Genomic DNA, 15934 nt, shown 5'->3' with positions numbered 1-15934 from the left:
TATATATATATATATATATATATATATATATATATATATATATATATATATATATATATATATATATTTATCCTGCGGTTAATAGGTCCTCTTCTAATAGCCCGATTTCATGGTATTGGTCCTCCGGCTGCGATAAGTCCTCCGTATACGGAGGACCTAACACATCGCGTGTTAAATGGTTCCTCATAGCATAGGCAACCACCTGGCAAAATTTCAGCGGGACGACTTAGAGCTGATTTTTGTCGATTTTGAATACTTTAGTTGCGGCAGTTGTCGCGTTGGACCAGGAGGGCGCTTTCACGCGTATATTGAGTTGTATATTTTTGAGCGTTCTACATAGGATTGGTCCTCCTCGATTATACAAAATTTTTTAGTACACCGTTCTTTGGTCTTCCGTGTTTTCGGCAACACTGTATTCATTCGGGAATCGTACATTACGCTTTGTGTAGATGTTGGATTATTTCATTAGTTTCTGTTTTCAATATCTTGTTTGCAAGTGTAAGGGGATAAGTCACGGTGAACTTACAGGAGGGCCATTTGAAAACGAAACAGAATGTGGCGAATTGGTCACATTCGTTGAAAACGGAGATTTTTGTTTGAAGGGGGACACTTTTTGTTTCATGAGTATTTATTAGTAAAATAGCCTTCCCTTGAACGTGGCAGCTGCATCCCTCAAATTTTTAATAGGGAAGAAATGTTGTGTGATACCTCATATTATGAAAGCTTATGAAGTCAGATTTCTATTTTTGTATAATACTTTTTTCGAAAATCGGATTGAATTTGACTAATTAATGGATGTTCATATTATTACAGAATATTTTCTTAAAATTGTGAAAAAAAATTTATTTTTGAACTATGGGTTCTTAGACATTTAAGAAGTGAAACAGTCATCTCCTAAGCGGGGTGGTTATCCCTCTCGAATTTTCAATAGGGAAAAATTGGCCATGTGATACATCATTTGTAAGCACATCACTAAAGCTTTCTCATATGAAAAATTATTTAATAAAATTTAATAATTAATAGTTTTTCCTCGAATCACCTAAGAATATTTCCTGATTCGTGATCTTGCATAAATTTTTCTCAAAGATGTCATATTCTTTTATTTTGGTACTTTTTTCTGTAACTTCGACATTTATAGGCGAAGAGTTTTCATTTCCTGCTACAAATATCGGCACTTATTGATTTACCTCGTGTTAGGAATAGAACTGTTGATAATTCCTTTTTTGTTATATCTAATAAAGATTATTCTTGTGTCCTCCAGCCGTTAATTGCAATCAAATAACAATGAAACCACGATTTTCATTTAACTTAATTTCTTTCGTCGATTAGTTAAATTGTTTATCCTGCGTTGAGTCGAAATCATGGTTTACACGATTACAGAGAGGTTGGAAATTTTTTCACTTCTTTCGAAAATAACCGATGTGCTAAGCTAAGAGAACGGCTGAACTATTCAATCAGCTTCATTTGGATCGAAATGTAAATCGAAAGTACGTATTCGAGTTCATGGCAAAGTTCCGATAAACTGGTTCAGTGTGTAGTAAAAAGCGAAATGTAAAATGAATGAAGGGGTGAATGTGACAGTTCTTGGTCCGGTAGCTCTCAATCCAAGATCGAGTACGAGGCAACTTGTAACAGAATCTGGTTCTCAGCGTAGCATTTTGAACATTTCGAAGCGCCATAAATTCCACCCGTACAAATTCCATCTTGTACATACCCTGCAGATGATTTTGACCGCCGTGGCATCTGGAATTCTGTTCATTTATTCATTTATTGCTGTATCCCGTTACCAAGAATATATCTACAAAAAGACTCCAAAAAAAAAACTGTCGGTGCGATCCAACCAACAATTCCTTAGGGCTACTTGCGACTGTGTGCCCTCCTGTGACTGAAAAAACCCACCCGTGACCCACAGATCCTTCCACACTGCGGGCATGGATAACCACTGACCAGATCTGGCCACCGCTGTATTTCTCATTATAACTATGGACCGGAGACCTCCACTGTGATCTGTCTAACGCTAGTTGTTCCCAGTTATGATTGGCATTAACTGATTTTAAGGATTGATGCAGTATATCCTTAAACCGCTTTTATTGGCCTCCTGTTTTCCGAGCTCTCTCTGTGAATTCGCCACACAGAGCTTTTTTGTGGAGTCTTGTGTCTTGCATCCTCAGAATGTGGCCACTCCATCTGAGTCGGGACCTCGTTACTTGAGTCACAATAGTTATACAACTTGCGCGCTGCAAGACTTCTGCATTTGAAACTTTATGGAACTATGTGCATAATGCATATGCATAATGTCTCAGATGACGTTGTTTTGTTTGTGCAAGCTATTTAGTATGTAGCCTGTTGAGCCTCCAGATTTCGCTTCCGTAAAGAAGCGTTGGGAGGACCACTAAACAGCTGTTTTAGTCTTCAGATTGAGGTCGTGATTTTGAAACACTCTGTCCTTTAGTTTCGAAAATATCCGTGAGGCCGAAATACAGTTGTGTATTTCTGTGTTCAGTTTAGCCCTAGAGTGTTAATGAAGCTTCCCAAGTATTTGAACTGCTCGACCTTTCGATGTTATACCGCTCGTGTTCGGTCGCCAGAGGCTCGTTTGTAAAAACTGCGAGTAGGTAGGGTTGGCATTTGAGTGGAGAGGCTTTAAAACGCATCCTTCCCTCTCATCTTACATTCTGTTAGATGTAAAATCGGCAAGAGTTTTGTAATGGCTCACAATTGAATATGATGTAGTGATGTAGTGTTGACTGTTGAGGGTGTTGGTACATGAGTCACAAACCACTAGCAAATTCAGGTAGGTAGGTAGGTAGACACCTGTCAGCGACGCGCATTGCTGTATAAACAATTTCAATATCCGCATTTTGAGCGTAGATCATAATTGGTGATCTTAACTGCAAATCGCAGGAATGGAACAGTAGGGTGGAAAATACCAACGGGAGAAGACTAAAGATTTATGCTGAAAAACTTAATGCAGTTGTGATAGGACCTAATATACCGACCTACATACCAAGAGTAAATGGACTAACCGATGTACTGGACATTGTCGTAATGAAAGACATCATTAAAGAAATCAGCATTGATACAATAGAAGACGGAACTTCAGACCACAATCCCATAGAATTCATAGTGGGACATGGTCCAAGAAACGAAGAAGAGGCACAAACCAAGGATCGCACAGACTGGGAGAAATATAAGAATTTACTTCAGGAGAAAATCACGGAAATTCCCCAAATCAACACCCAGGATGAATTAGATGTAGCAGTAGAAAAATTGGAAAATCAAATGAAAGAAGCCTATGAACAAAGCACCAAGAGAATAGGGAAACCAATTCGGAAACATTCACATGGAGATACGCTAAGGGATACAAAGGAACTTATAAAAAAGAACAGAAGACTCAGAAAAATCTACAGAACAACAAAAAGAGAAGAACACAAGAAGAAACTGACCAAGCATAGTCAGATATTGAAAAATGCTTTAACAGAACTGCGTAATAACAGATGGCACCAGAGATTAAGTGAACTGAATTCAATAGATCACTCAGCTTGGAAAATGCAAAAATGCTTACGACGAGAACGGACAGTTATACCTTCACTGCATGGAGCTAACGGAATGGTATATACGAGACTTGAAAAAGCCGAAGGACTTGCGCCGACTCAATTGAGAGAGAAGCCAGAATAAACTACAGAAATGATTATGACAATGAAGATCTAGAAGAAGAAGTGGAGGCAAACAAAGAACTGATGATGGAACCACCGGAAACCGAAATCATTCCAAAACCGGCTTCACCAACAGAGATCAAAGAGATCATAATGAAATTGAAGAATAGGAAAGCGCCGGGAGAAGATAGGATAACGAATTATATGTTGAAGAAATTGCCTAGAAAAGGAATAGCAGCCTTGACGAATATTACAAATGGAGTGATGAGAACCGAATACTACCCAAAGAGATGGAAAACTGTACAAATGATAGTTTTCAACAAGCCTGGAAAGGAACGGAAATTTCCTCAAAATTATAGACCCATCAGCCTACTATCAGCACTAGGGAAAATCGTCGAGAGGGTTATCGCTAAAAGGCTGAATGAGGAAACAGAAATGTTGAAGATAATTCTACCCGAACAATTTGGATTTCGACGAGAACATTCTACTGAACTCCAATTGCTACGGCTCATAGAATACGTCACCAAAGGAATATGCAGACCAAACAGGCCACAGGATTAGTTCTGATGGATATCGAGAGAGCTTTTGATAGAGTATGGCACGAAGGCCTTATCTACAAGATGAAAAAAGCAGGATATTCGACCAAGCTACGCAAGATTATAAGGAACTATCTGAGGAATAGAAACTTTTATGTGAATATAGATGGAGCAGCCTCTCAAACCAGACAATTGGAAGCGGGAGTGCCTCAAGGATCGGTACTTGGACCTCTGCTTGACGTAATATACGTTTATGATATCCCGAAGAATGCTAGAAATATGCTCACCTTGCACGCAGATGACACGGGAAAAGCGTTCAGACATCGACGCCCAGAAATCATGCACCAGAGACTGCAGGAAGCCATAGATGAATTACTCAAATGGTGCATCAAATGGAAAATCCAAATCAATGGAAGAAAGACTCAAGCAATATTACTGCAAAAGAGAAGATTGAGGATGGAAGAAAACCTTGAAGTTGATGGAGAAGAGGTTGAATGGAAAAATGAAGCAACATTCCTAGGAGTGACGCTTGACAGAGGACTTACATGGAAAAACCACATCAAATGTGCTGTTGATAAAACAAAAGCCGCAATGAGTAAACTTTATCCACTCAGAGGCAGAAGAAGTCATATGAATAAGAACATCAAGTTGACGATGATTAAAACTATCGCGCGACCACAACTCACTTATGGATCGGCGGCATGGGGCTTCGCAGCCAAGACCCACATCAAGAGAATACAGGCCACTGAGGCCTGTATTCCTTAGAATGGCGATGGATGTACCCTGGTTTGTTAGGAACAAACAAATCTACAAGGACTTGGAATGGGAACCAATTACAGAATTTATGAAGAGAAAGGCGGAAAGGATATTCGACAAAGCCAAACAACATCCAAATGAGGAACTACGATCCAACGGAAGAAGCTAGAAGGTCAAGAACCAACCACCGAAGACCGAGAGATCAGTTAAGGATTTAAATGTAACCAAAGAAGAGCTTAACCTATAAAAGCTATAGGCAGCATACAACTATCAACACGACTATGATCGTGTGAGAGTCCAGAAACCATAAGAGTCAACTGGTTAACAGGCAAAATGCCCGGAACCTATGAAGAAGCAGTTAAGGGTTTTTAGTGGGTCTCGAGCTCAAGAGAGTGAGAAACCCCACACTTGTTCCCCCTCAGGAGAGGATGGTTCGTCTGATTCGCAGATTTTCCCCCTGCCTCACCAAAAAAAAAAAATTTGAGCGTATGCTGACTGCCTCTGTTCTATTCATCTGACTCTTCTATTCTCAAATAATATATGATAATTAAACAGTAAAATCATTTTCAGCCATTACAAAACTCTTTCACTGACATCGTTATGACGACAACCTCGGCGACAACTTATGAGGGATGCTAACCCGCCGTATTACACAAAAATGCAGTCTGACCACTTTCTCCATCTTTTCTGCACTATATAGTAGTTTTCTGAAAATTTTCAATTATTATAAAACATTTTCAGAACATGTTGTAATTTTTCATACCCACATCAAAGCGCTTTGCCGCCAGGTGTTCCACTACCTGACCTTGCGAGTGGGTGCTGACTCATGTACACTCCCAAAACTAAATAATATTTAATTACAAAAACATTACAAAACTCTGGACCATTTTTGTTGCCAGCTCTCGGACCATGTGAAGTGATGAGTGAGCGATTGACCAATGATCTAAATTTCGTTGGGTGATCCCAAATCCCAAATTAACTTTGTAAATTCATACACTTCACCAAGAAAAACTGAATGTTTCGGCTGGAATCTTTGATGATCGCATAAGTGGCCCTTTTTTCTTACCAGGAAATCTGAATGGAGATACGTTCAAAACCACATTGATTCAATACGAGTATGTTGACTGACATTATCGAGAAAAATGAGCAATATTCAGAAGATGAGTTGGTATTTCAGCAGAATGGGGTTACTCAACAATAGATTTCCAAATCGTTGGATTGGAAGAAGAGGATCTTCAGAATGACCCTCACGATCGTCTGACCTTTCACCACTCGATTTTTTTTTTGTTTGTTGCGGGTTCATATACAAAATAGAATTCATTCTACTCAGCCCGAATTCTCAGAAGAATTACGTCATCGTATTGTCAACGAATGTCAACAAATGACCCCAGCGATGTTACAAAATGTTCTTCAACGAACATTCGAACATTTGTGAAACTAATAGTTTTCAATAATTAGTTATAGTTTTCAATGAATTAATTTTCTAACTTGTGATTCTTATGGCAACGTCCTTTTGGAAAACTAATTCACATAGTAGCTGTTTCAAACTGAAGTTGAACTTTCTGTTGATTTTCCTGACCTAAAGACTTTCTGACATTTTCGCAAGCAAATATTTGCTGATTCAAGTAACTCAAAAAACTGAATAATAAACAGAATCGAAAAATATGACATCTTTGAGAAAAGATTCATGCAAGAGCACGAATCAGGAAATATTCTTAGGGGATATGATGAAAAACCATTGATTATTAAAATTCAATTCAATTGTACAAAAAGCTGCAAATTATGAAAAGTTGAAAGAATGAGCTTTCAAATGATGTATCATATGGCCAATCCTCTGTATTAAAAAGTCGAGAGTTGTACACCCTTTCATTCGAAATATTCTTGTTACCACAACACGTGATGATTCACTACAGACAAAACTACTGGAGAAACGAATCGAATAATAAAAACCGTCAATTTTATGATCATTAATTCCGGCAACACTGTCGGAGGACAGTTCCACTGTGAAATGAAAAGAAAATTATACATCGGAAGAACTATCCACCACATTTTGGATATTCTATATACAGCGGAAGACTGAAGGATCGTAAAATGGATAAAAATATATACACATGGAGGAGCCAAAGTGAACATTTTCGTGGGAGGACCCAAACATAGTAGAATGAGAAGAAAATTTTTTTTTTCTTGACCAGTATTGAGGCGGATTCGCATTCGAACCTTGCCAAATAACCAATATACGCAGAGAAATCTGATATATATTCATGGGTTCTGGTAGAGGACCTATTGCTGGATCATATGGTGAGGACCTATAGATGCCGGGATGTAAATATATATATGTTAGAATTAATAAAACACGTGGTTGGTACTTTTTATTCACAAAGTAAGATGGCGGTCAGTTATCTAGCACGAGGAGGTGCTCTAACACAGGGTCAGGTACAAAGCGTATCGCCCGACAAGATAGTTCAAGTAATTGTCTATTCGGCCTGTGCCAAAGAGAGAGCAGGTAACATTGGAGCACAGAGTTCACAGAGCATAGGTTCTATACTCTTATTCTTCCTTCGACATTCGTCGTCGGACATTATCAGTATATTTTAAGGGGGGTCAAATTAACATTTGCTAACACGGCCATACTGACCACTGAAACGTCCTCGTTTCACTTACTAGGCATAAACAATATCTTAATATCAAACAACATTGTTAAAGGGTGCTTGTAAACATAAAACAGTTGAATCTTTGTGTACATGGCTCTGTTTGATGCGCTGGCTCGCGCTGCGGCATTATTATAGGTGGAAAAAAGAGCCAAGCGAGAAAAAAACCACCACCGCTTACTGTTTACAGATCAGGTCAGCAAAACACTTGGAATTTCAAAAGTTGATAAAATTGTCATTTACAAAATATACACTGTTAAATTAGGTTTGTGACATTGCACATAAGTTAGCCTCTACTAGGGACTCCCGTCCGGGCCTTACTTGTCAATTGCACAGAAGTTAGCCTCACTAGCGACCTCCCGTCTAGGCCTTACTTGTCAATATCACAACTGTGAAATTGCACAGAGGTTAGCCTCAACTAGGGACTCCCGTCCGGACCTTACTTCTCAATTGCACAGAGTTAGCCTCACTAGCGACATCCCGTCTGGGCCTTACTTGTCAATATCACTACTATAAAATTACACAGAAGTTAGCCTCTACTAGGGACTCCCGTCCGGACCTTACTTGTCAATTGCACAGAAGTTAGCCTCACTAGCGACCTCCCGTCTAGGCCTTACTTGTCAATATCACAACTGTGAAATTGAACAGAGGTTAGCCTCAACTAGGGACTCCCGTCCGGACCTTACTTCTCAATTGCACAGAGTTAGGGGCACTAGCGACATCCCGTCTGGGCCTTACTTGTCAATTTTACATATTCGTATTTAAAGTACCGAAAACTTATCATGGAATTTCAAGTGCTTTGGAAAACATTCAACATAAAATGAACATGAGACAATACAATGTATCATAACATAACAATAAGAATCTCATAAGGAACAGTATAGAACATAAAATCTGATGGACATGAGAATTTTTCACTTCATCATGGCGCATCATTGAAACTAGCACTCACTCATCACTATTTGCTTTTTTTAGGCCAAGATCTCATTGGTTCTATTCTGGACTCCTACTCTTCTCAAGGCATATAGATCGTTTGGTAGGACTGCTTGCACTTCGAAAGGTCCAATAAATGTTGGCTTCAGTTTTTCTTCATTCGATAGATGTCACCTTCATGGAAATTTTCTGATTAACATCAATCGGTAACCTAACCTGATGTTCGAGACCTGCCAGCGTTATACTATACTCCTGGATTGCTCAACGGGAACATTTTACATTCTTGAGAGCGCTTGTCTTGTGTAAATCTTCATAAGAATTCACGTACAAAACAGATCAAACTTTTGCAATTGATTTTGATTTTCCTGAAACATAACAAAGCGCCAGTATCTTATTTCCACTAGGTATGTTTCGACTAAGTTAGTCGACATGCTTGATATTTTTGTTATTTGACAACATTCGATTTATTCAATACTTCACTAATCGCTCGTCCAATCCTGACAAGTCTAGATTCAAATCTAATGTGCTAATTGATTGTTACGAACAATGGGTAACTAAAGTTTAACTGAACTTGTTTCTCTCTTTTTCTTAACAAAATAAAAATCTTCAGTATGTCCCTTTCTATCACAGAAATTACATTCAAGACTGGAATTTTCTGGATTAGAATTAAAACAACGTTTCTTTACAATAATCTAACTTTCTATGCCTAAATTTTCCACAGTTCCTACAATTCCCATGAAAGGTTTTGTCTGATTCTGTTTTCAGTAGCTGCTTCATTTTTCTAGTTTTCTACTATTATCCACTAATATGGAGCGTCGAAATCCTATGAAGAAGGCAATTTCAGCTGCTGCATTTCATTCTTAGATTCTTGCACTAATAATCTATTCTAAACTTCTACATTTGTGATATCATGTGCTATCAAGCTCAACACTATTTCCCACGGAAACTTTTCACAAAGTTTCCTGATCAAATTCAACTTGGCATGAGCATACTCTACTAACGAACTAAAATTTGCACTACTTATCAACATGCTAGCTTTAAGCCTCGTGGCCTGAGTTCCTTTCTCAGGGAACGCTATCTCTAAATTCCTAGAAAATGTTGACCAATTTCTAACTATCGGTTTCCAATTTTGATAAATTTTGGCTGCACGGCCTTTCAGGGCTTGCCCACAACAGTATCAGACGTACCTGTTTACGAATTTAATTTGATCAACTTCCTCACTCCACTCCTTGGTTGAAAAGGATGTATCGTCGGGGTCAAACTGGGCTAACGATAATTATGCGGTCACCACGTGGTCGGTGTCGTTCCTTAAACTAAACATGTTGGCTAGCAACTCCATCATCTTCATTTGAAGTTGGGCCTGGTTCTCCATTATCCGCATTACCGAAATGGCTTCACTTTCTTCGGGAGCTTTGTTGAGATTTTGCTGGTCCATTTTTTCTTATTCTTGTAGATTCTCACAAAACACAAACAATTTTCACTCACAAAATAGGATCCTCAATTTCTTGTCTCGAAAGAAGAAATTTAATCCCACTTCTGATGTTAGAATTAAGTAAAACACGTGGTTGGTACTTTTTATTCACAAAGTAAGATGGCGGTCAGTTATCTAGCACGAGGAGGTGCTCTAACACAGGGTCAGGTACAAAGCGTATCGCCCGACAAGATAGTTCAAGTAATTGTCTATTCGGCCTGTGCCAAAGAGAGAGCAGGTAACATTGGAGCACAGAGTTCACAGAGCATAGGTTCTATACTCTTATTCTTCCTTCGACATTCGTCGTCGGACATTATCAGTATATTTTAAGGGGGGTCAAATTAACATTTGCTAACATATATATATATATATATATATATATATATATATATATATATATATATATATATATATATATATATATATCTGTTAATAGTCTTTGAATTATGGATATATTGAACTAAATATATATATATATATATATATATATATATATATATATATATATATATATATATATATATATATATATAATTCAGCAAAATAAGGGTATGCGGCGTATGGTAAATAGTAATTGAAAGACCTTTTTTAGCGAATACCTATATTTCGACACCAATTTGTGTCATCCTCAGGGTCTGAAAAAACAAATTGTCAGTGGAACAAAATTACACAAATACAACAATGAGAGAAACTCACAGCCAATGGTCATAAAAATAAGCTATAGTCATCAGCAAGATCAAGTAGAATTCCATCAATGCAAATAATTTTTCCTTTTGCTTAGTATAGATGTAGTGGAAGGGAGAATTATGTGTGAATAATATGTATTTGTTACTCATGCATTTTTGTAGTTTTATAGTTCATAATAGATAAAATTTGTGTTTCATTATATGTAGACTTTATTGTTTTGTTGTTTGTATAATTTATGTTGGTCTGATAGCTGAAAGAAGAAGAAAGTATATCGATGACATTTCATGTCTAACCTAGAAAATAACAATGTTGGTTTCTATGTGACATCTCAACTTTAAGAAATATATAGTAGTAAAAGGAAAAATTATTTGCATTGATGGAATTCTACTTGATCTTGCTGATGACTATAGCTTATTTTTATGACCATTGGCTGTGAGTTTCTCTCATTGTTGTATTTGTGTAATTTTGTTCCACTGACAATTTGTTTTTTCAGACCCTGAGGATGACACAAATTGGTGTCGAAATATAGGTATTCGCTAAAAAAGGTCTTGCAATTACTATTTACCATACGCCGCATACCCTTATTTTGCTGAATTATCGTTTCTCGGCGGTGAACCTGTCTCTATATATATATATATATATATATATTTAGTTCAATATATCCATAATTCAAAGACTATTAACAGATATTTATATATATCCCCTCGTTTGAGAAGTCCAAGGAACGCCCTTTTCAAACTCGCCTCTATAGTCAGTTCAGATAATGACAATTTCACATTTCTAAGACAAATTTAGGAGCAGGACGAAATCGGTTGATTATCTATCGCCTCTCAAACCTGCCCATAACCAGACCAGAAGTGCTTTAACGTTCTTCCAGAACCAAACCGCTTCCTAGAGCACTTTCCTTTCCGAAATACGACGCCGTCGACGTCGGAAATAGACTAAGCCCGGGTTTCATAAAGCTTGACCAGGGAATCAACGCTTGATTGACGAATAGACGTCAATTTGTTTTTAATCGATAATTCAATCATGATCATTCACATTATCATTCTCGCATCAAATTAAGATGTTCCTACGTCCATTCAATTATTATCAATTGCTACTTCTTTGATATATTCAGAAATTAAAATCTTTCAGTGATTTCGTTTTAGAATTCGAGTAACTGTCAAATCGTTGATCGGACAATCAAAGTTTTATGAAACCCGCTGTAAGGGTGACCGGCCACCGAATGCGAAGCTGAGCGTTTTCAGTACTAATATAATTGACAAGCTACGAATCGAGTGACGTAGCTTGTCATTTAGCATTGAAAACGCTCAGCTTCGCTCAACTTCGCATTCGGTTGCCGGTCACCGTACTACATCGGATGACGGTTTTCACTTACAATTACTTTTTAACGGAAACCGACATTTAAAGTTCTTTCAACAATTTTATATATCTGGCCTAGAAGAACGAGAAACATCCACTATGCCTTGAGATTGTATTGAATTCTGTTATTTTCCTCAATACCTCTTGAATATCTTAGCGCATGGTTCGCATACATACATTTGGTTACCGAGAGTTATCAGAGCGGTTAGTACGGTTATAGTTGGAGAGTCGACGATGCTTAATCGGGATTTACTCGAGCGTCGTGGAGACCTAGCGGATTTTGAAGATTAGATGGTAGAAAGAAAAAAAAGGTTCTATGATGTATGCACTTCCAACGGTGGGGAAAGCGTCTACAGATTCTCAAAGATTTAAACAAAATTGGTGTACATACTCGAGCGTGTCAGATGTTGAAGTTAAAAATTATAAATCCTTCTTTTTAGAACCGACAACGTCTGATGAGGTGAATTTGATAATTAAATCTGAAGGGAAAACCAACCGGTGACACATATGGTTTATCGGTTAATGTTTTGAAGGAGATAATGCAAGTTATCTCTGAACCTCTTACGTTTGTAATCAACAGATGCTTTGAAGAAGGTGTTTTCCCGGATTCACAGAAGAAAGCGAAGGTAATTCCCGTATATAAACAATGTGGCAATAAGAGCCTGCCCAGTAATTACAGACCCATTTCAATTCTCCCGATGTTCTCGAAAATCATAGAAAGTTTAATAAAGAACAGATTAATAAAATATTTTGGGAAAAACAACTTTTTCACGAACCAACAACATGGGTGCAGAAATGGGAGATCTACTATCACAGCTCTACTCGAAGTTATCGAGAAAATATCGGAAGGTCTTGATGGGGGTAACGAAGTCGAGCTTAGTTTGTGCGATTTATCGAAAGCGTTTGACAATGTTTCTTATGAGGTTCTTCTGAATAAACTAGAACATTATGGAGTACGGGGAGTATCCCTTAAATTACTTGCTTCTTTTTTGGAGTGTAGACTTCAACAGGTACCTACACATAAAGGAGAGAAGGACAACCTTGATGGAGATACGTAAGGGAGTACCTCAGGGGTCAATACTGGGACCATTACTTTTCATCATATATATTAATGACCTTCCAAACAACATAACTTGTGACTATGTTTGTAACTATGCTGATGACACTTCGTTCCTGAATATCTCAAAACACTCAGTAAGTACGAACACGGAGAGGTCCCTCAAAGAAGCAGAATCATGGTTCGACTCAAATGGTCTTTATCTAAATGTTGAAAAAACGAACATTCTGAGAATAGGATCAAGGATAAGAACAGATAACATCAAAAGTGCGAAGTTTCTTGGTGTACAGATTCAAGAGAATTTTAAATTTTATATTCATATAGAATAATTCAATAATATTCCTCTTGAACAGACTGAAAAGATTAACTACCGAAAAAGTACACTTGGACACCTACTATGCTCTTTTCCACAACGCTATGTCCTATGGCATTCTCATTTGGGGAGATGTACCCGAATCCAAAACTGTTTTCTTGAAACAGAAGAGAGCAATAAGAACTCTTGCAGGAATAAACAGCGCCGACTCCTGCAGAGACTACTTCAGAAAGTTCAACATTCTGACTTTTTACTCCCAATTAATTTTTGCTTGCATGATGCATGAAAATAAGCATAAATACATCGAAAGTGGTGAATTTCATCAGTATGCCACACGTCATAGACAAGATCTGTGAATACCGTACCACAGAATAAGGAGAACTCAGAAAGCTTCTAATTACTTAGCAATCAAATTATATAATAAACTTCCGGAAGAAATTAAACGGACGAACGGTTTCAAAAAACGTCTCATGATTCTTTTGACGTCTAAATGTTACTACTTGATTGAGGAATTCATGTTAGATGATTTCGGGTAGTAAAAACTCATAATAAGCTAGATATTTCTTGTTACTTTTTTCCTTTTGCTATTCTATTATATGACTATTATTGTTACCATTTGTTTGTAATAATTTGTAGAATAAATTTGATTTGATTTGAAATTAATATACTGTATATGCCCTACGTGTCTGCGATAATAAATTCATGTTAATCTGACACTTTGCGTGTTGGGACTGGCCGTACGGAAGAGTTGAAAATGGTAAAAAAATTTTTTCGAGTGTGTCAGATTTTTAGAGGATATGTTAATTGGACCCAAAGGAACCTACTTTTCAAGGGACTGACAATTCGGACGTGACACAAGGTCACTCTTGAGCGTGTCAGATTTTCACACAGATGGTTAATCTCGGTGTTGCAGACGTGTTGACCCATTAATCTGACACTAATCAGGGGTGGCTTTCTCACTCTACACGTGACTTTTTTTTGCAAGTTTCGCCCTCCCACACATTTATGTCAAGCTTAAATTGTAAGATTACTACACTTTTCAACATGTAATTAACCACATATATCTTGATCTGACACGCTCGAGTATGTACAATGATCGTTTTTTCTACTATTCTGACAGGCTGTCCTAGACAATTCCCCCTATATACAGATCTGATTTCTAGTAGAGGTACCCTACAAGCTCCAAGGTATCTCCCCTTATATTAATCTGACACGCTCGAGTAAATCCCGAATTTTCCACTTGGGCTCCCCAACTATTACTCTGGTGGCAGATATTGCACCGAAGTGTCAGGAATTTGATATATACGGACCGCCCACTTACTAACCAGAGAAACCAAAGTGCATATACGGACCATACATTTAGTTTTTTTCATATTTCGAAAAAAATTAATAAGATATCAGGTCATTTATCCCTAAAATCAGTAACGAGAGAATAAAACAAGTAACAGTTGTTTATTTTACAGGATCGTGGAGAGAACAGTAGAGGTCGTGGAGGCAAAGGAGGTCGCAATTAATGAAAAAAAAGTTGAATTTGGCATGATGTAACTTTAGAAAATATCTCTCATGGCCGCTCTTTACTGTAGTGTTATCTAGCTTGTTTATACACATAGACGTTACTATCATTGCAGTTATCTACATCTACAATTCCCTGATACGAAAGTCATTATTTTTCAAGAGAATATTCAGCAAGCCAAAACAACAGATTCCCATGATAATATGTGTCATGAAATTGCCCTCATTATAACTCCCTGAATAATTCAATAAATTTCGTGATACGTTTGGTATCCGCATAATATATCATATTCATTGCATTAATCTAATTGTTCCACTGCAGAATTCTTTTTATTTTTCAAATATGTATAATAATAAAAATAATATTGTTTCATTGGGAAAAGTAAGCTGTTATGAATGTATTTTAGAACGTCACATCACAAATCTATTACCATCGAAATCGTAGCTTGCTCTTCACGATTGAATCCTAATAAAATATCAAATTGGGTCTATGTGATGTTAAGAAGGTAACTGGAACTTATTTTCAATTGATTATGTGTGGGTTATACTTGAACATTGTTTTAAAGGAAAAATGGTTTATGAATATGATTATAAAATGTTTGAATTATAAATTTTCGAAGCGACTTCTTTCTGGCCACTCTTCGGATTGACTCAATCAAATAACCAACAGTGAAGTGTTTATTTGTTTTCAAGGTGAAACAAGAGAAAATCGGACTTCAAAAAGAACAGTATCAACTGTGGTGAAATCAAAACTGAAAGTGTTTGTTTGGACAATTATTCCATTGTAATTAAAAAAAAAGGAACAAGGTCTATTTATTATGAACATAAAGTGGACAATATTCTGTGAACGTGAAATAGAAGGAGATAGTGAACATTTATTTTAGCACTATTTGTTTGGGTTTTGTTTACAATTTTCAACTTAATGATCATAAACTTTCATGTAAAATTGGTACGTTTGTTCAGGTGATAAATAATTTAAGCAATAACTAGGAATTCTGAG

At 37.1% G+C, this 15934-nt stretch overlaps 1 protein-coding gene and 1 long non-coding RNA gene across 4 annotated transcripts in view; one reads left to right on the top strand and one right to left on the bottom strand.

Annotated features, from left to right (window-relative positions):
- The window catches only part of LOC123311559 (YTH domain-containing family protein 2), a 201279-nt gene extending 186342 nt beyond the window's left edge, over window positions 1-14937 (top strand). For all 3 annotated transcript variants that reach the window (XM_044895598.1, XM_044895599.1, XM_044895597.1), the window contains one exon: window positions 14886-14937. In XM_044895598.1, the coding sequence (XP_044751533.1) occupies window positions 14886-14936 (51 nt within the window). In that variant the 3' untranslated portion in view covers window position 14937. The remainder of the gene's footprint in view (window positions 1-14885) is intronic.
- LOC123311561 lies at window positions 8578-9995 on the bottom strand. Its single transcript, XR_006537498.1, has 2 exons — window positions 8760-9995; window positions 8578-8703 (listed from the first exon to the last, which is right to left on the bottom strand). It is a non-coding gene; the product is annotated as an uncharacterized LOC123311561 (long non-coding RNA).
- Window positions 14938-15934: the final 997 nt, after the last annotated feature.

Source organism: Coccinella septempunctata, chromosome 4 (genome assembly GCF_907165205.1).
Source record: "Coccinella septempunctata chromosome 4, icCocSept1.1, whole genome shotgun sequence".
Lineage (NCBI taxonomy): Eukaryota > Metazoa > Arthropoda > Insecta > Coleoptera > Coccinellidae > Coccinella > Coccinella septempunctata.
Note: the sequence above shows the minus strand (reverse complement) of the source record. Positions and strands in the feature narration are given on the sequence as shown.